Genomic DNA, 25,407 nt, shown 5'->3' with positions numbered 1-25,407 from the left:
ATGGTGAGGAGTCTTGGGACTGTGCCCAAGTTTCTTATCAAGCGAGTCTACCCCATGCTATATTTTTTTGGGGGCTTGTCTCCAGAATTACAGGTGTGGAATTCATGAATAAAAACTTGGAGGTAGAACTATGAGTAGCTTTAATATATATTATAGTTTCAAGATCTGGAGGAGAAAGCCTCGTGTGTGACAAACTAACATTAATATTCAAGTAAAGGTTAAGGGAAAACACACCCATTCACTTTTAAAGAATGGTTGCTTCCTTAATGTCAGCTAACGGTTTTGATGTGTGTGGTTTCTTTTTCAATGCTCCTATGATTGTTCCATTTTTTTATTTTATTTTTGCTTTTTTTTTCCTAGAGATGTGAATTATGCCCTCATAAGGATGGTGCTTTAAAGAGAACAGATAATGGGGGTAAGTTTCATTCTTATTTTTTGTCAACTCTCTTATTTTGTATGAGGGAAATAAGTCTGTGGGGAAAAAAAAGGCGGGGGGGGGAATCCTAAGCATAAATGAAAACAGGCTGGTTTGGAAAGAGAGAACTATTTTACAGTAATCATTATTTGTCCAATTTAGGTTGAATTTAGTTTGAGAACATCAATCATTATTTTTAGTCTAATTTTTAGGAAAAAAGTTACAATGAAGGAGCAACTGCATTTTAACATAATCTTATAATGGGTAAAAAGGATAAATCTTATTTGTGTTTAGTTGGAGTCTGAACGCTTATAGAAAGCTGTTGAAAGTGCACCATACATGGAGGAAAGTGGAATTTTTATGTCTGTAGCCCAGACTGAACGCACCAGTGCATTTTCAAAGGATAGCTCTTTCATGCCTGACTTACTAATAGGTTCTGTAACAAAGAAGTTGGAACTGAAAAGTTGCAGTAGTGATTACCTGTCCCTTGCATCTTTCTAATTTCATTGATCAGGTTGTCATCAGTTCTGCTTCTGCTGAGTAGAATCGCTAGAGAAAGTCTCTACTGAACATCCTGTCTTGATTATGCTTATACTAATAGCTGGGTGATATGATTGAAAAATTTCAATTAACTTTTCAATCACTTCTGGAATTCCTTCTTCTCCCTTTACTTGATACTTCTAAATTCCTGTCCATCATCTATCTGTAAATAGCCTGGTCATTTTGAAACTGAGCCCTTTCTGTTGTGAGAGGAGAAAGTATGGTCAGGGTTCTGGATTTCATTTAGTTTGTGTAAATCGTATTCTGAAGATATGATGCTGCATATGTAATAATCCGACTGATTTATATCTTAGCTTAGTGTTGATGCAGTTTTGCTATTTCTGTTACAGTTGAATTGTAGGAACACAGAGCCTGCTTGGCTTGGGGCTGATACACCCTTTTCCTTCTCTATACTTTTTGACACGTACAGTACTACTGCAGTGTACAGTATATGCTCTAGCATTTACCATTCAAGTGTGCTTATCTCAAACATGTTGGTGAACTTAGTGTCATTTGTGAGTGTTGGGAGAGTGTACTGAGACTGTCTTGTCTGTGTGTCAGCGAAACTACCATCTTAAGCGCCAGCCCAGTACTTTAGCCTTAAAACTTCTTTCTCTCAGACAGGTTGATACATGGCAGTGTTGAATTCATTTCTTCAGAAATGACAGCTGGACACTTGCTTTTTTAGGAAATAAGTAATAAGAAAGCCTCAAACCTTTTGAAATATACAGTAAAATTTGTGAAGTATGAAGTAGCTGAAATGTTTTCTGTTTTTGTACTTGAAGTAGTGTTTGGGAATTGCTTGCTAATAGTAAGCTACCCTTGCTATTCTCTATGGTAGTTTTGAAACTTTGTATAAAGTCTTGAAAACATATTTTGACAGGGAGCATCAAAGATCTGAGCATTCTACTAGTTACTTCTCTTACAGCTGTATTAATTGTAATTACGAATTCTTTTCTGAAAGTGAGTTACTGTATAAGACTAATATTATTTAAATTTAAATAGCAAAGATGTTACACTGTATGAACAGTATTGTCCCTACTATAATTTTCATGACCAACTATTTTCATCAGTGAAAGCTTCATAGTGATAGTGAGAATTTCATAGCAGAGAAGTTAAGATTTTGTACTTCACCTTCTGAAAACATCCCTGCCTTAGTAATAAATCTTGTCCATGGTGTTGAATACAGCAAGTTCTACCTTATGGACCAAATGTTCTTTAAGTAACAGCTTTACAGAAGGATGTGAACCTTGGAAAAAATTAACTCTGCCTGGTGTTGCATTTCAGAAATCTGCATTCTTAACCTGAAGCTTTTCTTTCAAATAGTTGCCTAACAGGGGATTGTGCCAGAAGAGTTTCAGACTTAAGGAAATACTGTTGAAGGTCATGTAATGGGCTTGCCAGTTTAAAATTATATTTACAGTAGGTTAATACTTGGAATTTTTTTAATGCTGTTACACCATTTGTTGCCAAGGGAAATGATAAAAAGATGCAGGTATTCCTGAAGAAACTTCAAAACAAACATTTCTGATAAAACCTTGTAAGGATCCAGCTTTAGAAATTTGTAATTACGGAGCCTTTCTGTAAGTATAGAAATAATTAAATGGTTGTAGCTTTTCAGAACAAATGAAGAAATTACTGATTTTATGTCAGTGATATAAAGTTATGCTTCTTTCTGCCTTCTGGCAACAAGTAACTTTATTTTGTAGCCAGAAAACCAATGCAGTTTTTGTTTTCAATATGTAGATAACTTAGCTCATATATAGTCTGCTGCCTTTTTTTTTTTTTTTTTTTTTTTTTTTTGTAACAGTCTTCTGGACATTTGCTTTTTAATAATGTGAGGAAATGTATTTTGTTTGGATGTTGAAGATACTGTATTTTCTTTTATGTCAGGAGTCTTAAAGTTTTTTGGTCTACTGGGTTTTTACTATAAGGTACCATGATTTTCTTAACCTGCAGTAAGATGCTGTTACTGCAGGGAGGGTCCTTGCTATGCATTACTTTCTCCTCCTTTGTGATGGTACCAGGATTTAGAACTCTTCCCGCCCCCCCCCCATGTGTTCCTTTTCAGCTAAATTAAATTAATTCTCTGACCCAGCTGATCATGCTAATGCTGATACAGAAGAAGGGCCAGGACTATTCTTTTAGCAGCAGCCTGTATGTTAGCTGTCTCAAGTCAGCTGTACAACTATAACTGAAAACAGCCTAATCTAATAGCTCTTATATAATGGTGTTGTCTGTCCTCTAGGAGCTCTGGGGCACTCTAAGATATTGTCCTGGTTTTGGCTGGGATAGAGTTAATTTTCTTCCTGGTATAGTGCTGTGTTTTGGATTTAGCATGAGAATAATGTTTTAGTTGTTGCTAAGTAGTGCTTATACTAAGTCAAGGACTTTTCAGTTTAGAATCATAGAATCATTAAGGTTAGAAAAGACCACTAAGATCATCAAGTCCAACTGCCAGCAGGGAGGTGCACAAGAAGCTGGGAGTGGGCACAGCCAGGACTGCTGACCCAGACTGGCCGGAGGGATATTCCATATCATGTAACATTATGCTCAGTATATAAACTGAGGGGAGTTGGCCAAGGATTGGCGACTGCAGCTCAGGAACTGGCTGGGCATCAGTCAGTGGGTGGTGAGCAATTGCATGGTGCATCACTTATTTTGTATATTATTATTATTTATTTAATCAGTTAATTTTCTCTTCCCTTGCTGTCCTATTAAACTGTCTTTATCTCACCCCCGATTCTTCTACCCTCCTAAGCGGGGGGATGGGAGAAAGGTGAGCAAGCAGCCGTGTGGTGCTTAGTTGCCTGCTGGGGTTAAACCATGACAGATATATATGACACAGTAGTCTGGGAATCAAACTTGTGTTGTTTTTAAGTATGACTGACTGACTAGAAAATAGTAATGGTGGTGTATAGTGTGGTCGTGTTGGGGTGTTGTGGGGTTTTTTTGGTGTCCCATCCCCATTCCTGTCCCCCTCCTGCCCTCCCCGTGGCGTGAGTTTCCTTCACGTGCATTCTTCCTCCTTATGTCTCTCCTTTTACTGGCCTGTTACTGCTTTATCTGACTTTCTGGAGATCAGCACTTCTTTAGATTTGCTTTTTAGGTTTTTTATTTCTGGCCGGAGACATCTACTGTACTGTAGTCGTGCTTATCAGTCGTGCTTATCATTACCCCTCACATTTATGAGGGGTAATGTTGGGTTCTCCAGTATCATCTATGGCAAATACGGAGTTACAGTTTTCAGTGATACCATAAATACAGCCTTCTCGGAGCAGTACTGTCATGGATCTTATATAGAACTTGAAAGTGCCAGCTTGAAATAGTAAGAGGAGAGGAGCATATCGTGGAGGTCAGACAACATTTGGCCTGCTGTCTTTGTCAGTATGAACTGGATTCTTGAGAATGTTCTTGTATGCTTGCTCAGAATACTTTCCCAGCCTATACAAGTATTTATGCTTTGGGACTTTTTGAACCAAGGATGGTATTTTTGTGTTTAATGGAACAAGAGTCCATCACAGTATTGATGTGTCCACTTCTGTATAAAGGCTTAGTGTCCATAATCTTGTGTGGCAAGGCATTTTGCAGTTGATCTGTACAACGTGTCAAGATGCATGCTGTTTCTTTTGTACTTGTTACCTCATGGTTTTATTTGATGCCACTGGGCACTTGCTAAGTGATAGGAAGTGACAAAGAGCAGTTTTTCTATGTTCACCTTTTCAGTACCTCTTCTGGCTTTATAGACCTCTGTCATATTCTTCTTTTGTCTCCTTTTCAGGATGAAGGATCCCAGACTGATTGGGCATTCCTTGTACAGAAAACTGACCACGCCCTTCTTTTCCCTTCTCTACATGTCTGCCAAATGATACATAATCCTTACCAGAGCTGAATGTGAAATTTTAGGGAAGGAAATCTATTGTACATGATGCCATGGAATCTCTAGATTGCAAAATGATTACAGTGTGGTTTAATGTTCCCTAACAGGCTACTCATGTAATTATGGGTCACCATTTTTTGGTACAAATTTTTCTCATTAATTAGAGTGTATTTTCACTAGCCTAAACATTTGTACTACCTCAAAACTAGGACAGATCCTGAAATGGGAACAGAAGTATTGATTTTAACAAGGCTTTTGCTTGCAGGTTGTTCTTAAAATTGAGTGCACTGTTTTCTGCATTTGCTCCGGAAACAGACGACATGAGTATATTTATTGAAATTCTTGAGGCATTAACTGTTTTTACAGCCATAGTTAACTCTTGGCTATTTGGGTTATTGGAGGTGGAGTGGGACAGGGAAAGTTCAGTTGTCCTAGATAATAGTGACTGTACTAGCCAAGTGGTTTCTATATAGTGTTGTGGAAACATTCCACTTAGTGGTGGAAACTAATCCAGATGGTTCTGCACCAAGTTGCTAGTGTGTCTGGGTCTGGAAGGACTAAAGAGTTCATGTGAAGTGCCAAGCAGAAATAGCATTTTGTTGCTCATAATCTTTCTGGTACACTGGAGAGTACACAGATGCCTGCCTATTCTCGGTTTGGTGATGGTGGCTGCTGTCACTGTAAGTAGAACCTGTAGCGAGCCCAAAGAGATAATTCTGTCTGGATTTGAGCGGAATGTGTTCTAGTCTGCTTCAGTGGGTCCCTTCTGTGCTTTTGATTGTCAGAGACCTGAACTGACCCTGAACAGAAGCCACTAAGGTCTAGTTGCATGTTTGTTCAGTCTCTTCACACTGTGTGAGAATGGTCATTCTGCTCCTGCACTTGCACAGATCTTGGAAACAATACAGTTGGATTTAGCGGAGTGTAGCCTGGACTAATATCCATGGTGTGGCTTATCTGTCAGCGTGTTATCCGTGCTAAGGATTATTAAGAGTTGACTGTATTTAGCTGCACATTTGATTTAATTAATTTGTTGACAGTAGTGGGACATTGCATGGTTATGATCAGGGTGACTGTCAGAAATTTTAGAAATAAGCTTTGAATACATTTTAATATTTTGGCTGCCTAATATCTGTAACTATCTTACAGCTATGGTTAATTTTTGTGAACAAAAAATAGTCTTCCCTACATGTGGACTTTGTGGAATTTGTTTTTACAGAAACATTAGGACTTTTTCAGTGTTCAGAGACTGCAGTTCTATAAATTCTGTTAGGTTATTTACTGATTTTTGTTTTATTTATGTATTAAAAAAATTGATTCTAAAAGTAGAAAAGTAGGATTGAGTTGAAAAAGGAACTTTTCTCTTTGCATATATTTATTGACAGGATTCCTTGCTTAGTTTGGCACTCATGTTCATTTAGGGGCATCACTGTGGTTTTAAACACATGACTGGATATAAAAGTTTTTTAAAATAAGAACTGATATGTATATGAATTGCTTATCAATACTGTGTTTTATGTATAAGAAGGCTATTGAAAGAGAGGTTAATTTTTCTTTAGCTTTGTACTTTGTATGTGGATTAGTAGTTGGACAAAATATAAACAATTTTTTTTACAAAACAGAAAAGCAACAAGTGAGCATTTGTTTGAAGATACTTGGGAACTGTAGGAACTGTTTGACAGTTTTAGGCCTTTTCAATTCAGTAATGTTTCCTTAACTGTTGCAGTAATTTCCTTTGAGTTTTGTCAACTCAAGGAGTTGAGGAGAAATATAGGCATGACTATTTGAACTGATTGTAGTTTTCTGAATCCCAATCCTTTTATCTTCTCATAATACTGGGCATGCAGTCTGTTTTTTAAGCAAATTGTTCAGTTGTGTCTAATATTGTGCTTTTCCCATTTAAAGAGTTTTCTTACAGTAATCTTTGCCCACAATTTTCTGTAAGCCCAGAAGGCTTGATTTTGCTGTTCAGGTTGTTACTTTGAAATCTGACCCCACTGGATGATGACCAGGAATGCTGTGTAACAGCATTCTTTGTGTGACTTTTCACCAAGACTTCTTTCATGCAGCTGCTTGGGAAAAGGCCAGCTAGCAATGCGGTGGTTTTATGTCATCGTCCAGGCCCTCTTCCCATTGCCTGGGCTAGCGTTGGGATCTCCCAAGTCTATAAAAACATCAAATGCTAGGTTTTCCTATTGCTATTGTTATTACTAGAGTCAGCAGCTCTCACCATCAGGTTTACTGTTCTGGTGAGTTTTCTTGGTATTAATATCTAAGAATGCGGATGGTATAATGTGAGATATACGCATTTTGCAAGAAGTGCTTACCTACAAATATCCTGGTCCTTTTGTGCAGTTGTTTAAAAAACAAACTATTTGTTATGCTGTTGAATGATGATCTGAAGTGAATTTTTCTTACATACCAATTCTTCAGTTCAGGAACAGATTTTGATAAATGGAGAGTTTGGTGAAATTCTATACAAGGACTCTGGTGAGTGAAGCCTTTTCTTCATAGACAAGCAGTATTTATTTTACTTTTTTTTTTTTAACAGAAATTGTCTCTTAATTCTATGTACCAACGATAAGGTTGACTACCAACCACAGTGGTGAGATCTCTAGTGGTTAGCGTGAGCACCTTCTTATTAACCCGACTTTGAAAAGAGTCGATCAAACAATATAGTGGATAATACTATATTAACTCTAGCAAACATTAAAACTGTATTTACTAGGGTAAGGAAAAAACAGTAACTTAAGCTGGCAGATCTGCAATTTTTATTGTCTTTACAGGAAAGGAAGATCAGGGTCAAGCCAAAAGTGTATGGAATGCCTTAATGAAGAGACACTTATCTAAAGGTCTAAAGTAGTATGTAATCTTACCCTCTGGCAAATAGTAACAGTAACAGTCTTAAGTACATCTTTGCTGGATTCGCCTATCAGAGCAGGATAGAGCTGAGTCTCGGGGTCAGTCAGCAGATCTGATAGTTGTGGAAACTGAGGGTGCAATTTCATGTAATCTAGGACAGCTATTGACCTCTGCTAAAAGGAGTGGACTGTGGTTTTCCTGTGACTGGGTGTTTCTTCACTGGTAATCATACAACCTCAGTATGGAGTGCATCAACTTATTTACTGATCTTTCTGGAAGGTAAACTCCTGTTTTTCCTCCAAGTCTAGTAATCAGGTGAATAGAATTTTACCTGTCCTGTTACATGGCAAGCTTATACTACAGGGAGAGGGTAAGGATGTACAGTAGAAGGTGAAGAGTCAGGTGAGACCTTACCTTTTAGGGACAGCCCACTGTTGAAATGGATTGAGGTGTATCCTTAAATTACAACCTGGAGCAACCCTAATATGAAACTAACATTTCAATGAAGAAAGGTTTTTCCATTCTAGAAGAATGAATTCACTTGGTTTAGGAGTGAGCTGTAGTTACAAATAAAGTAGTTTCCGTAGTGAGATATGATGGACTATTTAGGAAATTACACAGAACACGTAAAGAAATTTTACTCTGGAATTGGTGCACAGTTAGGAGATGGTGGTGACATCCCAGAGCTCTCTTGTGGGACCACACTGGCACTATGGCTGGATCTAGGTATGACTCTGTGATTCCGGCCTCTAGAGTCTGTTACTGTTTTGCAGCACAGCTTCAACACTGACTGTGGGACATAGTGCACGTGTAGTGCCTGGTCTGTGTCTGTTAGTTCCCAAGGTACAGGTGGACTTCTCTTGATTTGAATAGTAGTATGGATTATAAGTCTGTTGCTGTTATTTTACTATGAAGTAAAACATTATAAAAGCAAACTTCAGTATTTACACTGGAAGATGATTTAAATGTACTATGAATTTATTTACGGTGAAAGAGCTTGTGAATCCAGTTTTAAACACTTAAAGAGTAATTGTAAAGGCAAAAATTTAGTTAGATAGATAATGTACTGTATATTATTTATATTCCTGGGTTTTCTTTGTTAATTTTAGATTACTTTGTTAGAGTTTGCTTCTAGTTATAGACTACTTTGTTGGCAACGGTCTTTTGTTTGCTGATGGTGAAATTGTTAGGAGCTACCTGTTCTCCTTTGCATATGGATAACAGATCAACTGTTTATTTTCAGTTAGAGTTTTGGAGCCTGAGATTTGTTATTCTGAATCTTAATAAATAATGTATATTCCAATTATACCTGCTAAGTATGTGCTGTTAGGTTTTTGGGTTAAAAATTAGTTAGGCACCTGAAATAAAAATCTCAGCAAAAGATTGGTAAAATTTGGATAGATTCTGTGCTGGTAATTAAACATTTTGCATTCCAGAAACTCAATAGTGTGTCTTTCTGAGGGATAAATCAAAATAAAAAAGGATTTGAGTGAAAATATGGAAGCTTCATAGGATGTATTTGAACTTTGAAGGCTTTTCAGCATGAATTTCCAATTTCTGATATTGGAGAAAACTTTTCATTATTATTGTTATCAGAGTAGATCTTGGAGTTGGCTTATATGTGGTTTTGATGTTGTTTTAATGTTGGTTGAAGTTGTTTCCTAAGGTCTCTTCAAAGGAAAGTGTCTGAGCTGTACTTGTGTGATGTTATCTTAGAAAAAGCACAGTGGATTTTTTTTTTTTAAAGGTAAGCAGCATTTCCCAAAGTTATTTGACTTCAAAGCACAGTTGAAGTAAATATTTTTAATTTTAATTTGGCTGTCAGCAATAAGTTGATTCAAATAAGTAATAACCAAAAACTGATGACATTTTACAATTTCTGGATGGAGACATTGGTTGTTGTAGAATATTTGATTGTTTAAGGCAAAGGAGGCAATGAATCTGTCAGCCTATAGTAGTCTGCTGTGAGCATTTTTTTTCAGCCATTTCAGAGAAAGCAGTTCTGATAAAAATACACAAGCAAACTCAATGGCTGATTTGAATCCTCATAATACATTTCTTAATTTCTTGTTTTTAAGCTAAAACCTAAGTTTATTTGAAAATAGCAATCCAGGCTTTATCACCTAGTAAAAATATTATTATTTTTTAAAATTTTATTATTTTATTTTATGATTTTATACATTATTGAGAATGTACATACAAAAAATGGCCACTTTCTCAAAGATTAAGAAATAGTAAATCAAATAAGGAAAAAAAAAACCCGAAAATTCTGAGGATAAGGAAAATTTTAAGAACAGTTTTGCAAGATGGCAGTACTTGCATTTACAAAAACATCTGTTCCCTCCTTTCCCCCCATTAAAGTTGTCCTGAAAGGGAGATGAAAGCGAAAATAAATTGAGTATAAGCAATTCAGTGGCAATAGTAAGAGTTTGTTAGTAATTATTCTAAATTTTATAAATAAAATTAAAGTGAGTAATAAATCTGTGGCCAGTTGTTTGGATGCAAACCATGCACAACCAAAGTGAATGGAAGCTTATCATTGATTTAAATAGTAAAGGATGTGGTTTATACAGATGGTTTAAAAAAAATCATTTGGAATAAAAGTTATTTGAAAAATGACTTGAGTTCCTGGCTAAGTTTGGAGAACAATTAAGAAAAGACAGAGTATTCTGTTGTTATTTCTATGTGGTGTTCAGAGTGAAGAAGAATGGTGATAAATTAATTTCAGTTACAACAGAAACTACTGGGAATGTTTACATTGTTATTGAATGTGTAGAACAGTGCTACTGGAGTTTTTTTTTTTTAAACTCTAAAACATGGATATACAACAATATTTTTCACACTTAAACATTGGGAAAGCTCAAAAGGAATGGATTTAATGATGGGGGAAGAAAAAGATGCATAGTTGCTGATGAAGTTGATAGAATAATACAATAAGTGCTTTGAGTCGGAAGTTTACTGTGCAATCTTTATGGCTTAGATGGAGTTAGTTGAAAAATACGTATTTTAATGTAGTCTTAAATAAAGTCTTTATAGCTTCTCTTACCAGCTATATGTACAGTTTGCATGGGTGTCTCTTTAGGATGTTTCATTATCACTGCAGACAAAGTAGGCAGTTGTCATCCAGTAAGAAACAGTAGACAAAAGCACTCAACTCTGAACATGGCAATAGGCACTTAATTCTGTTGGTATTCTGAGCTCTGTGCTCTGCCTGGGAGTAGTTGCCTAAAAGAGAAGAAAGTGGCAGCAGAGGATGGGGGAGGCATTTTCTCACTGTCATGTAGTCAAGAGCCCTCTCAGTTGCAGAAAAAGATGTCTTGTCTGTTGGTATGCTAGTAGCTCATTCTTCTGTCAATGAGACAGAGGAGAGCTATCACATACTTACTTTGGCTGTAGGTGTCCTTACTTCCATGCTTACTCTTTGTAGCAAAAGTGACTAATCTTTTGATGCTTAGGAAAAAAATGGTTGTTTGCCTCCTTTTCTGTTTTCCTTTGCTACTATCTCATCCTTATGGTGAAACTGAATCTTCTTGACCTTCCTTAAGTTGACAGGTTTTGTGGAGGAGTCTGCAGACCTTCTTGAGTTCTCCAAAGGCAACCAGTCCCTAACCACCTTTGTTATAGAAAATTGTCTTCCTTATTCTTTCTTCAGGGAGAACTGCTGAACTTCTGTCTCTTTTGGTTCTTCCAGGTGAACTGGGTGTTGCTGTCTGACAATTTTATATTTCTTCACTGATGAAATTTTGGACAAAAAAGTGTTTAAATTTAGGCAGTTGTATACAGGGTCTCTGAGTCCTAGTGGGAGCTGGTGCTGGAGTTAGGCTGCTTTTATGATACAGGTGTTGGAGGCTGGTGACATAAGAGTGCTGCAACCTTCCCTGTGGTTAAATTTTTATTGGATATGTTGCGATTTTTCAGCAAGGTCTGATTATCTGGGTTCTAAAGATACCAGATGGAAACCAATGGAAAAGGTCCCTTGTCCTCAGTTCCCTGGGGACTTATTGACCCCTTGTTCAAAAAGTGTATGAGTGCTGTGGTACTTAATTTCTTTCATTATGTAGGTAGTTTTTGTTATCATGACAGATAAAAGTGTGCTATGGCCCACAACTATCCTGGATGTGCGCTCTATATATTGGAAATCAGAATATATTAAGCTTTTAGGTTTCTGGCTATATTGTTTAATTTTTTTTGATCGTGGTGGAGTAGTATTTAGTTAAAGTTACTCTAAAACTGGTTTCTTGTAGTGAATATTCTTTACTTGCCCAAATTTCAGTTGGCTTAGTGGTGTGTTTTTTTTGTTGTTTTTTTGACACTTTAATGTTTCTGGTATATTTGTATATTTACATAATAATTTTTCATTATAAGTAAGTATACCTGGAGTACTGGCTTAATTACATCTGAAGTAAAAGCTTTTGCTGCCTGTTTGTGAATAACTAACTGAAGAAGGGTTTTTTCCAAATTTCAGTGTCACTTTTCTACTAGTTTAATGGCTTTATTAGATGAATGGTGTTTCCATTCCAGTTAATTTTTTGAGAGGAGATTTAAAGATAAATGTTCACAATTAACACCATGTTAACATTTATTTATCTGTCTTCAGTAAGATGTCTCTGGCTGAGGGCAGTTTGCAAGTCTTAGAAAAGTCTTTATAAACACTTCCTGAAGATATTTCAAGTAGAGAGAGAACAAAAAAGGACTGCTTTTTATAGGTTTTTTTTCAGTCTGTCTGTTAATGATAATTTTAAAATGGTCCATTGGAACTGTTTTTAAAAGCAGCTGAAGTTGACAGTTTGTACTTCCTTTTCCCTACGCTTTTATTAGAGTGCTTTTTCTGTGTAGAATAATTCTATAAACTATTTGTGAATAAAATAATGAAGCAGCACAGATACTGTATTTAGTTGGAGAGGAAATGCTAGAATGGTGTTACGTTGCCTGTGAATGTTGACTATGAGTTGTGTGTGCCCTTTCCATTTTCTGTACAAATTATAACTACCAATTTACTAAATGGGCTGGGGGGACACCAATCAGTTGGAAGCAAATACAAAAAACTTGTGTTTTAAGAAAAGAATAAAAAGCACATATGCAATTCCAGATACTAAATACCATTCCAGAATCTCAACAGTACTACTGTAAGTACAACTTTACGTCTAGCTCAGTTTGAGTCAAAGTACAGTTGGGTGAAGAAATTAAGAACCTTTAGATTCTGCAGAGTAGTTAAAAAAGAAAATCCAAGATGAAAACAAGATTCAAAAAGGTCTGCAGTGAGGCAGTATGGTGTGCTTTGTTTTTTGTTGGTTTTTTTTTCTTTCATTATAGGACAAATTTGCCCAATCATAATTTACTTTGTTTACCTAATCTAATAATCTGCTAGGTTATCTAATTATGTAAGTCTGTCATTTTATGTCCTTAATATTTGCATACAAGTAAGCTGGGGTAGGAGGAAAGCACAATTATTTTTAAGGTGTACTGAAGATCTTGTGACAAAAGACTTGTTTTCCTCTTGGGGAAGAACAGAATTCATACTAAATGATTAGGCACACCAAATTCCCTTTCAGATGGGGTAGCTCTGTACTATGCGATATTACTCTTATAATTCTATTATTAGTGTCAGTTTATTAATATGTTGCATTAGCTATGTAGCAGCTTCTGCTACAATTACAGGCAAACTGTCCTCCACTGAAACAATCTGACAACTCTTAGGATTTTAGTATTGAAAAAAGGCCTAAAATTAGTAGGTTTCTTTCTGAATTGCTGTTTCCCCCTGCCCCCATCAAACCAAATGTCAGACAATTAGGAATGTTTACTTCTTGAAATGTTGTTAAAACACAATATGGTAAGTAACTAAGCATTTCTTGATGACCCCAAGTTAAAGAGTTAGAACAGAACTGGATATAAGAGTTGATACTCCTATGAAAAAATGAGTTTGCCACACCTTTAAAGAAGGAAAAGAAGAGATTTGATAGAGGGGATGTGTATCGGGATTTCTTTCTACAGAAAGAATACAGGAGTCTAGTCAAATTAGAATGACTTTGTTTAAACAAAAAGTCTACACAGAAATCATGTATGGTGGTAATGCTTGCATGAATACTAGTTTGTTTAGATATTTCCTTTTTGCAGGAATTTGTATAGCTTTTACCCAATGACTGTGTTAATCCAAGAAACGTAAAGAAATAACCTGTTATTCTGCTTGTGTGTCACTGTTAGTATAAATCATTAGTATTTGCATTTCATGGAGTATTATTTGTATAAATTCTCCACTGAATAAACTTAAAAATATGCTACAGTTCATCTAAACTTTGATAATATAAAATGTAGTATAAACATTACTTAAGAAACTTATGCCTGTAATATTCTAAATAGTTAAAATAGTCCATGGAAGAAAGTGTTGTAAAAGGTTCTTTGTACTATAATTGAAATGTCCTTTGAGCTTCTAGAAAACATTAAAATTAAATACAATTATAACTTTTTGTAGGTTGGGCTCATGTGGTTTGTGCTCTGTACATTCCCGAGGTGCAGTTTGCTAATGTTGCTACAATGGAACCTATCGTGTTGCAGTCTGTTCCCCATGATCGTTATAATAAGGTATAATTATATGTCATTTTGTCTATATCTAATGTATTTATTTGAAAACCTGTGAGCTTTAATAATCTAAAACTATACTTCTTAGAATGGTCTTTATATGAAATTCATAAATGTATACAGTAATGCTGCATGTTTTCTGCTATGGCTTTTTGATAAATTCAAGAATTAAGAAAACTATATTATTAAATTAAGCTGCAAGGTTATTTGCCATGTCTCATTATTCTTTTATAGATTAGAGACTGTTTTGTTAATTAAAAATACTATGATCTTTGAAGAACAGTTTATTTTGAAAGGAATGTGAAATATTTCCCATAGGTTAAAATATTATTATGGCTTATTTGAAATGTTATTATTAATTACCACTAAGTCCTACTGTATTAAGTATTGATATGATGTTCATAAACATTTCTTTTAGGAAGAAAAGCTGTGCTGATATACTAAGGCAAAAGCTTGCCGACTTTTGCTTGTGTAAACAGTATTCACTTTAGTAGGATTATTTGCTTGTAGAAGAGCTGCTCCTAAATAAGTGTCAGTGAGATGGAATGTTTTATATGGTGAGACTTTATTAAAAAAAAAAGGCAAAGCAATGTAAAAGTAACTTATTAATGTTCTATATTGATAGTTACATTTTTCTATTTGTTTCAGTTGTGCTACCTCTTTGCCACTAGACTTAACCACTTCCTCCTTTGTATTTTTGTATTTTCCCTTCTGCAAGCAGCAAAGTGTCTAAACTTCTGATTAGTTTTTTTTACATATTTTTCTTGTGGTGTTCTTTTTATCTCTAGTTTCTTTCTTTTACTTTATTTTATGGTGGTTTGTGGACACTGGGGTAAAAGAGGAATATACTGGGGTAAAAGAGGAATATACTGTGTTATAAAAGAAAGCAAGCAAAAAAAAGACATATATCACCTCTGGTGTTCTTCCTACAGGGAGACTAGTCCTGTTCACGTTATGTCTGTGACCTCCCATTTTTTCTCTTTTTTTTCCTAGCTTACATCTCTGCTTTATGCCCCACCCCACCCCACCATTTCCCTATCCTTTTTTCTTTTTTTCATACTTTGGTCTTTTCCGTGTGTGTTTCATGTTCTCACGATTGCTGTCAGTATGTTTTACCCATCTTATTTACCAGTGTATCCAAAAAGCCAGGAATCAAACTCCAGGTTCTTCTCATGCCTTCCTATTGTGTACTACCTGAGCATCTGTATTGGCTCCTCGCTATTGGCTTCCTTCTGCATTGGAAAGAACACACAACAGCGAGATTAAGTGCAGAACAAATAAAGTTTTTGTGCTTGGACACAAAGCAGTACAGATCTGCTGTGGCAAATGAGTTTTTCTCTCTTTCCTCAACTCTGGGCCAACAGCACATCTGTTTTCTCATTTTTCCATGAGTAGTAGTCGTGATATTTTTTTATTCATAGTGGTTCTTCCCTAATGTGCTTCAAAAATTTCATGGAACACTTTCGATTTCGTTTTATCCTACAACATTTCCACTCATGGTAATTGATATTGGATGAGTAAATCCTTGTAACTTCAAACAATGTACCCTGCGTCTTTTAATATAACTTGTTCACAAAGTCCATTGTTGGTCTATGTCTCTTTAGTTGTAACAAAAAGGAATTAAAGACTAAAGTTGCTTCTATCTTGAACTGTTTTTTTCCCTAATATATGACATATACTTGTGTTTTACTGCTAAAATTCCAATTTGCATTTTGTTGGTCTGTAGTTACCATTAGTTTTTTTTTGCTTGCTAGATAATTACTAGTGCCATACAGATGATGTAGAGAAAGTTCTTGATGGTGTCTAGCTTTTCCTTTTCTGTGTTTTTAGTGGGTGTTCTGATCTGGGCCTATTTTCCATGATAAAAGTTAGCCTAAAACTACCTTTATACAGGCCACTACAGTATATTGTAAAATATAGAGAGACCTATATCAGAAATTTCAAGGTTTGTGGTCACAACCCTAGCCTGCAAATTTTTTTTTTTCCTCTCTTTTTACAGAAGCCAGTGTTTCCTGTCTTTATTTGGTCTAGTTGGTTCAGGGAGATAGTGGCTGTGGATTTCAGGGGAATCAAAGAAATGCCTATAGTGCAGTTGCTGCAGCAAGCCTCCTGAAACCAATCTAACTTCACTGCCAACAGCAGTCTAATTGTAACAGCACAGAATTTGAGAGACAATTGCTGACTGGGGACTCTGCCAACTTTTTGATAAATCTGTAGCCAGTGCTGAGTTTGATATTGGTGTGGCTAAACAGTGCCCGAGTAGGCTCGTTTTGAGCAATACCCCCAAAACCAATACAACTACCAATTCCCCTTTCAGGTAGCCTGCAGTAACTTCACCTCCCCACCCCTTTGCTATTCAGTATAAATTCTGTTTATTGAAATGGTACATTTTTTAAATCAGAAACTTTGTAAAGCATTTAACTCTGACTTTATTGATTTGGGGGCAAATTGAAAAGAAAAGCTGTTTTTTGAGAAGTAAATATGGCAAACAGTTCTTAAAACATTTATTGCACATTGTAAACAAATGTAAACATGTAATTAGGAAAAAATGACTATAGAGTTGTTTCTCCTTTCAGAGAGGCTTAGTGCTAATTTCATTCTGTCTGTCAACTCAGGTTGGAATAGGATGATTTTAAGAAAGATTTTATTTCCTGTGAAGTTCTAAATAATTCTGCATATGAATATTCTGCATAGAAGGCTAGCATATGAAATTGAGGGAAAATATAGGTCAATGAAAATTACAATAAGGGAAAATTTGTCCTGTAGTCTTTAAAATAGAGACAACCATTGCTGGAGTTTTGCCAGGAGATAGTACTTAATTTACACAGTTTTTTTCTATGCACTTGTTTGTTTATTGAACACTGTAAAATATGCAATATTACAGAGTGCAGTAATCTTAAATGCAAGAAGAAACACAGCAGACAGCAACGCATGAGGCTTGTCAATATAAAGATCCTTGGCTGCTATTTCCCTGAAGTTTACCTGCTTCTGGGATAAAAATCGTCACATTACAGAATCAATCCACTGACTGACTTGATTAGTGGGTTGACTAACAGGAAAACTCTTCTTACACAGTTGCTTCCAAAAAGAAATGGACTAGTAGTTGCTCTCCTGTTCAGTAGATGTTATTCCAGGGATAGTAATGCATGGATAATCTCTATTTTATGTAAGCTTTATTTGTCTCTCTCAGGTTTATTTGAAAGTATGTGGTAATTGAATATGACTACTGCTTTTAGGAATCTCTTTTAAGAGCTGATTAAAAAATAAGTGCATTTGGAGTTTCTTGATCCACCTAGTAGTAAAGGCAGCTCTTAGACTTTTATTTCAGTACTTGAGGCAGTAATGAGAAATTTCTGTACAACTCCTAGTTTTGATTCTGTAAGCAGGGAATGCTCTAGGGTAGCTGTTACAAGTGGAGTAAACTATTTCTTAAATTACTTTTTGTTTTATAAAGATTAACTTGCTTCATGGTCCCTTCTCTCTTTGCTTTTGCAAGGAAGGTTTATGTTTTGGATCTTTGAAGAAAATATATTGACAGAAACATAAAGGCAGCTTTGCAAAATGTATATTTTGCCATTAAAGAAACTAAGATATTTGTTGTGGTTTTTGAGTAAAATTTCCTTGCTGAGTCAAAAGCTTTGTGTAATGTTTTGCTTATTTTCTAATGAGTTTGGGAGAAGTCTAAGTACTCTCTTCCCTTAAAAGTTCTGAAGAGCAGTGCTGCTGTAGGTGGTGGGACACAGTTTTACACTTCCCCATTCCAGAGATTTCAGAGGAGGTGTAACAATTGCATGGAAATTGCATGAAAGTCTTCTACTTTGTGAAAGAAAGATAAATGTTCTCAGGCTTCTGCAATTGTTTGTGTGTCTAAGGGAAGGAAGAAGTATGAGAAGCTCAGCTTTAGAGAGAACTTGCTGTCCATGTTGGAACAAGAAGATGAACCTTCTTTGTCCCTGTTTTGTATGAAAGATTAGGAAACGGGTTTTATACTTCTTGTGACTATTGTAGGAAGGATGAAAGTTCATTGCGCTTGTTAAAATGGGTAGACAGTCCACCATGTTGTGCTTAAACTTGTTCATAATGTAGCTGGTCGTACAGTAAAATTACATTTCAGTCATTTTACTGTAAATTGCTTTAAGAGGTCCTGAAAACACAGACCCTAAACATAGTATATAGTGTTTCTTTCTGAGCTTCAGTGAGAAAAACAATTACAGATCTTGAGGCAAAACTGAAAAACCAGAACAGTAGCTGGAGCTTGAGTTTTATGGGATTTCTTGAACTCTCTATTTGTAGAGGTACCTTGCCTTTGAAGTTACTTATACTTAATGTAGTTACTCAGATGAGGTTGATAGATCATCACCTTGTAGGTTGCTAAAAACTAAATGTGTCAGGTCATGGTAAGGAAAGCTAAAAAGCCCGTCTCAGACCCTGTCAAACAACTGAATTGTCTGTATACACTACCTTGATGTACAAAGGGAGGAAGGCAAAGAATTAAGTAGGATTATCCCCTTTCTGATCCTTCAAATGTCTGGATATAGGGTATGATTTTAGGATATATTAGCTGTCGGGTTTAATGCTTTTTAAAAGTCTTGTGGAAACCATACAAGAATGACTCACCTACCCTAGAGTCTTGCATGTTAAAAGAAATGCTTTAGTTAGCTGACATCTCATTTTAAATGTTGTTCTAAATACCTCTGTTAAAGGCTGTTCTGATCTCAGAATTTCTCTCATTTTCGTGTCTTTAAGTAATACATTATATCCTTTGTATTTTTTATTTCAGTGGTGTTTTGGTCCATTTTTCTTAAACTGTATTTTCTACTACCCATGGTTGATGTTCTTATTTATTATTCTACTCGTTCCCTGCCTTACTGAAGGGAGGTTGTGATACAATTACAATAAGTCAGTTACAGTTTAAATGGGGACAAAAAAATGTTCCTTTTTTCTTGTCTAAGACCTGGTAATGGCATTTCTACAGAGGTAGCAGTGTGTTGTCACCTCAGTAAGGTTCTTTCTCATTTAAAAACAGGCAGTTGACTGCCCCAATGCTGGAGGATACTTTCGTTAAGAATCTGTTCTTAAATTGTTAAATTTTACACATAAATGTGATATGATAGAATCTCTCTAAAAAGCATTTTAGTAACTAGGACAGTAAAAAATGTAAAGAAATTTATTTTTGCCTGATGTTTCTCCCTGAAATGTTGGTGACAGATTGTAGTGATGTCTAGTATAATAGTGAGCTTCTATACAGCAGATATCCATGTTTATTGGCCACGTATTAAAAAAAAAAAAAAAAGGAAAGTACTGAATAATGAGAAAGATTTTGGATTCCTTTTGTCTTAGTTTTTTTTCTTCTGTTTTACTGAGAATGTTTTTGAAAATATTACAAATTGCCATAGTATCCCAATAAAACAAATAAATTGACAGAAATGCTATGAAAAGATTTTTAGGTACTAGACAGGTTGTTTCCATTTTAACTTGTTTTTGAGCTTGAAATAGGCTTGACATACTAATTTAAGCTTTGTTTACAGAAGATTCTTGCTTGATTAGTTTCTAAGATGTTTATGGGGCTGTCCAAGTCATGCTGAAATTAAAGCAGAGTTCTGTTAAACACTACATTTAATTAAAGGTAACTGAGCATCATATGAATATTGAGGCATGCTATGAGACTTCTGAAAATTCTTTACACCTAATGTACAAATAAAATGTTAAGTTTGCAGATTTTCTGTGTGTAATTTTGTAGACATATGCATGTAAACTGTATGGTAACTTCTACTATTAGGCAGTCAGTCAAATTTGGTGTTTCTGAATGCCACCAAGACACATAATGTTAAAGGAAGGTGAAAATGATTGTGACCTAAAAGGACATAAACACAAACTTGAAAGCAAGGAAAATCTTGAAGCCTAATGCTATTAACCTTTGGCTGTTTGACCGTTTGGCTAGTTGAATAGCAGTATAGAATTACTGTTTGTACTGTTTTAGCGTTGGTGAAGTGTTACACAGATCCTAAGTGTCTACCAGGTGATCTCCTTCTGCAAACAAACGTAATTAGACTTTTATAAATAAATTCTTATATAAGCTTAGCTGCAAAATCCAGTAGTTCTCACCCTAGAATCTCCTGTGAGTAACACAGAATTTATTTGTATGCTTCTTATCATGTTAAGTATTTTCTCTTTGATAGACATGCTATATTTGTGATGAACAAGGCAGAGAAAGTAAAGCAGCCACTGGTGCTTGTATGACATGTAATAAACATGGATGTCGACAAGCTTTTCACGTAACCTGGTAAGTATATTTTATTATTTAACATCTCTGATGTTCCAGAAAGAATCAGTGCACACAATATAATGAATAAACTCTTTATTTAGTATATTTCTGAGCAAAGAAATACAGTGAAATGGTTTGTGTAGAAATAGCTAACTTTATGATAATAGAGTTTACTAACAGTATGGCAGTGGCAGCATAGACATTGCTGTGAGCTGCAAAAGCTGTCTGATAATACTCCTTTGGGTTGTATTAAATGCTATGTGCTCCTGTGAATAAGGTTTAGTGTGGTGGTTTTTTTTTTTGTCTCACATTATTTTTCTTAGATGATATTTTGTACAATATGGGAATGTGAAGACACTGTTTACCTACTAACTGATTTGATGTTTACTTTTGGTAAACCAATGGGAAAAATTATTGAACTATACATAAAAATGCACTAGACTCACCTGTTCCAGTACAGATTTCCAAACATTTGGGGATAATTCACCTCACTGTTTTTATCTAAATGGTACACATCTATCCTGAACTATTCATTTAGATTTCATGTGTAGCTGCTGGAGAAAAACAGCTGTGTCCACCATCTGATTCATTCCACTTCAAGATATTTAGGTTTGCTTGCATTCAGGAGATGCTTGTGTCACTTTATGGACTGCTAAAAGAGGCTGGATAATTAGATTAAACCACATGTCAACAGGTAAAAGGAGGCAAAAGGAGTTCCATCCCAAAATTTACAGGCATTATTTGTTTTTTTAAATTCAGCTGAAAGTATTTTGCAATAGGTAGATAGCAGATTTATGCAGACTGTCTAGCTACATGATGTGTGGATTTACTCATAAGTTTTATGGGTGCTCCAGTATGCTTCTTCGTGACCAGCTCAGTCAGGGAAACAGTATTTGCATACCTACTTAAATTACTTAAATGTATTTTTTTCAGTGTAATCAAGCGATACTTTGAATATCTTGTGCAGATCTTAAAGGGTATAATTCCGTAGTTTAGGCACTGATTTCTTGGCAACTCTTTTGCTTTTTCTTTTAATTACTTGACTATCTAGCAGGTTTTACTGTTTCATAAGCATCTAATTTTTCATTGGATGTGATCATTGTCAAGTTTCTTTTTCTGGTGAAAATAGATTGTGTTCCTCAAAGCATGCATACCATATAAAAAGGTTACTTAGAGATGTGAAAAAATGTATGCATTGAAGTGTTTGGATGAAAAGGTCTCTCTTTCACACACTTGGATGCATACAACAATCCTTTTCATCTTTTTTGTTTCTTCCAAAACCCTGTTTTCAGTGAATGCCATAAAGAACATGAGAATTAGGTTAAAAATGAAAATATATATCCTGCTAATTTTTAGAATTTGTTGATTCTAAAAAAAACCAGGTATGTACTATAAAATGATATCTAGCCAGAGAGTACTGTGACTGAGGATACTGAGAGGCTTCTGTAATATTTAAAAAATGGAAGAAAAATGTGAAAACTACAGACAGCAGAGATCCAGGGCAAAGGTGTATTAATTTTGGCTTACCAAAACTAATGTCTAAGGAAGAATGAGCATGAGTACATCTGTTTTTGTATGGCAAGCTTAGAATAATAAATCTTTGCTTAAAGAGATCCTGTTAAATGTTTTCTGTTGTTGGCATCTGCTGTAGGCATGCATGTATGAGGGGAAAGTGATTTTTAAAAAGCAATAAAAATAAGCTGCCTTATATATATTGCTCTTTCATTTAAATACTCCTGTGCATCACTTTGAGTATAACATTGCATTATTATTCTTCTAATGAAAATGGTATGGAAAATGAAATGGAATATTTGTTTTTTCAATGTCTAAGTTGGTTTGATAAAGAAAATAAATCAACGTTACAAATGATGGAAAGCAAATTTGATTTGAAAAAAATGTAGTAGAATAAGGTAATAATTAGTCCAGGCAAGGAAACTTGTAAGTCTTGTTCTTTTTAAAAGAAATTAACCTGCCACAGTCTTTTAAACCAATAAATATGGTTTGATTTATTATGTCATTGAAATTCTATTTAAAGAAAAAAAAAAGTAATTTTTCTGGCAAAGCAGAGAAAGATGTATGCAACTTTATAAAAATTTCTTCTTTGGATCTACAGTATGGTTTTGTTTAAAACTGTTCTTTCCATAGATAATTACTGGGTTGATTTTGAGCTATGAATCATTGTAAACTGCTTGGCTTATTTATTTGTGGGAGTATCTGCATAATAAATGTAGATTTTCAAGCTATAAGCTTGTGTGAGAGTGTAAAGATTATTAAAAAAGCATCAGGCCAAATTATAAACCATACATGTTTTTCACTGGGCTACAAAGGTTGGTCATGTGCTTGCATGCCATTAGAAGTCACTTGTGTGCAAATATCTTCCATTAAATACAGATATAAGTATCCATACATTATCAGCTGTGATATTGTGATACAACTTGATGTAAAATTGCTTTTCTTCAATGTTGTTTCATTTATTTTTAGTGCACAGTTTGCAGGACTTCTTTGTGAAGAAGAAGGCAATGGTGCAGATAATGTTCAATACTGTGGTTACTGTAAATACCATTTTAGTAAACTGGTATGTATTTGTTAAATTCTATGAAAAAACTGTCACTGACTTATTTTTTCACTCTGAATTTCTATTAACACTAGAAATATTTTCATGTAGCTCAGAAAGTAGATTATGTTTCATTAAAACAATGTTTTAATCACAGTTACAGAAACACTAGCTGAAAATGTTTTTATAAGTGGTTACTTTCTAGATGTGTGGGTTTTTCTACTCTTCCAGAAATAGCATGCTTATTTAGTGTCTTTTTTATTAAGTTCCTGTAATGTTTTCTTTTGCTATTTGATTAGTTGGCTTCTAGGAATTTAGTCCATTTTGGAATAATCTAGAAAATATTACTTGTTATCCTGTATATTGGAGAATAAAGAAGCCCTCCATTTCTTCTGCTTCTGTTAGTCTTTTTTTTTTTTTTTTAGTGTTTTTTCCTTTTGTTCTGTCTCTCACGGTGTATCTAGTGGATATTCCCTGCCTATAAGTTCTCTGAAACACAACCTCAAGAAAGTGACTTGAGGTTTGATTTTAAAAAACAAACAAGCAAACAAAAAATGTTGAAATTTCTCAGTTATTTCAGTAGGTTTTGGATCAGACTTCTGGAGTCTTTTCTATTACTTCTTATCAGTTTGACAGTTCCAGATATGTATTTCTTTGTACCTGTGTGAGTGTGTGGACTTGAAGGACTTACTGATATTTAAAAATTGGTATTTATGAATATTGAATTATGAAAATGAAAATATATAGACTTACGTTCAGATACTGCTGTAAGTATAGTTAAACTTGCTGATTACTTGTTTTCACTGCTAAAAAAGGTGGTATTTTTGAACAGGTTGCAATGAGGTAAAAACACAGGGTCAATAAACCATGTTAGCTTCCTAGAAGATAAGCTTGGTGCGGTTAGCTCTGTGCTTTTGTGAATATTGATGAGTTTGCTTCATAATGAAGATAAGTCAGGGCTTTCTAGGCCCTTACTAAGCTAAGATTTTTTTTTTTTAATTATCTTGCACTAAATACACAAAAAGAACAAAAATGGCCTATTACTTAGCAGTGAAGGCAAGCTCTTACACTGTTATGTATTTGATTTGAATGTTCCAGTGCTGCTATGATAGAGAACATGTATGTTTATTTAAAAAGCAAGTTTAATGATAAAGACATAACTCCATATTTGACACATAATTAGTTAGCTTTCCATTATGAAACTATATTGGTAAGAAACAATCTTGCCAGTCTGTTAAGTGTTTTAGTGTTTCTTTAGGATTATTGTGACTGTTGATGCCTGGTAAATACAGGTGTTTAGTATTTACTCCTGAAGATGGTGGGTGGCATATATCTACTATACCACTGAAAGCTTTGGTTGGCAAAGCACTGACCTGAAGTGTCTTTATAATGCTACCTCAGTTATGATAAAATAACAAACATGCTGAACACTGGCCTAGCATAAAGTAATTTGCAGTACCAGACTAGGCTGTCAAACATTATGGAAATACAGGCAATTGTGTCTGCTGCTTGTAAATACATACATGACCATAGCATTCTGTATCCTATGCTTTAAACCATTTTAGTTAAAATATTGCAAACAGGTCACTTGGATAATAAATCATGAAGCCATAAAACAGCCACTTCACAATGCATTTAAAGCATGTGGCAGTGTTAGCACTGTGGCTTCATGTGATACTCATTTGAGCAGCACCTTTACTGTTTTATGTTATGAAAACTTGAAAATGTGTCTAGAATCTTTTAAACTTCAAAAAGTGGCATATCTCATTTCTTTGTGGAAAGCATATCTTGCAGATTTGTGGGAGGTGTAAAAGTTGATACAAGGATAGGCTTTTTTCCTGGTATACATTGGGTAGTCTTGTTAATTTTATTAGTGTTAGTAATGTGTCAATTTTTCAGTAACTGAAGTCTTTTTTTCCTTCAGGCAGTAAGCCATCTTGTCAGTTGAAATGCTTTATACTTTTTATTTATTCAAATGGTTCCTTTTCTCTATCCATAAATATATTTTCTCTTTTTAGAAAAAGAGCAAACGGGGATCTAATAGGTCATATGATCAAAGTTTAAGTGATTCTTCCTCTCACTCTCAGGATAAACATCATGAGAAGGAGAAAAAAGTAAGTGGATTTGTCGTTGCTAATTATGTGGCACATCTGCTTAATAGTAGCACTTTTTGATGAATTTTTTGCTGAAAAGCATGAAGGAAATCTTGTTCCTGAAGCACTGAATAATAAATAACACAGGTGATAAACTAGAAGTACTAGGGTCCAATGAGAAAACATCTTGAGGTGCATTTATATCCACACCTTCCTAGTCCT

General features: G+C 35.0%; 1 protein-coding gene across 1 annotated transcript; it reads left to right on the top strand.

Moving 5' to 3' along the window:
- Positions 1 to 25,206, top strand: LOC104619715 (protein AF-10-like; the record flags this gene model as incomplete). Its single annotated transcript, XM_010285699.1, has 6 exons — positions 1 to 93; positions 361 to 415; positions 14,167 to 14,276; positions 20,453 to 20,556; positions 23,020 to 23,113; positions 25,111 to 25,206. Coding segments are annotated over exons 1-6 (552 nt in total), but the record flags the coding sequence as incomplete, so codon positions are not given.
- Positions 25,207 to 25,407: the final 201 nt, after the last annotated feature.

The sequence above is a fragment of the Phaethon lepturus genome, unplaced genomic scaffold (genome assembly GCF_000687285.1).
Source record: "Phaethon lepturus isolate BGI_N335 unplaced genomic scaffold, ASM68728v1 scaffold54294, whole genome shotgun sequence".
In the NCBI taxonomy this organism is placed as follows: domain Eukaryota; kingdom Metazoa; phylum Chordata; class Aves; order Phaethontiformes; family Phaethontidae; genus Phaethon; species Phaethon lepturus.
Note: the sequence above shows the minus strand (reverse complement) of the source record. Positions and strands in the feature narration are given on the sequence as shown.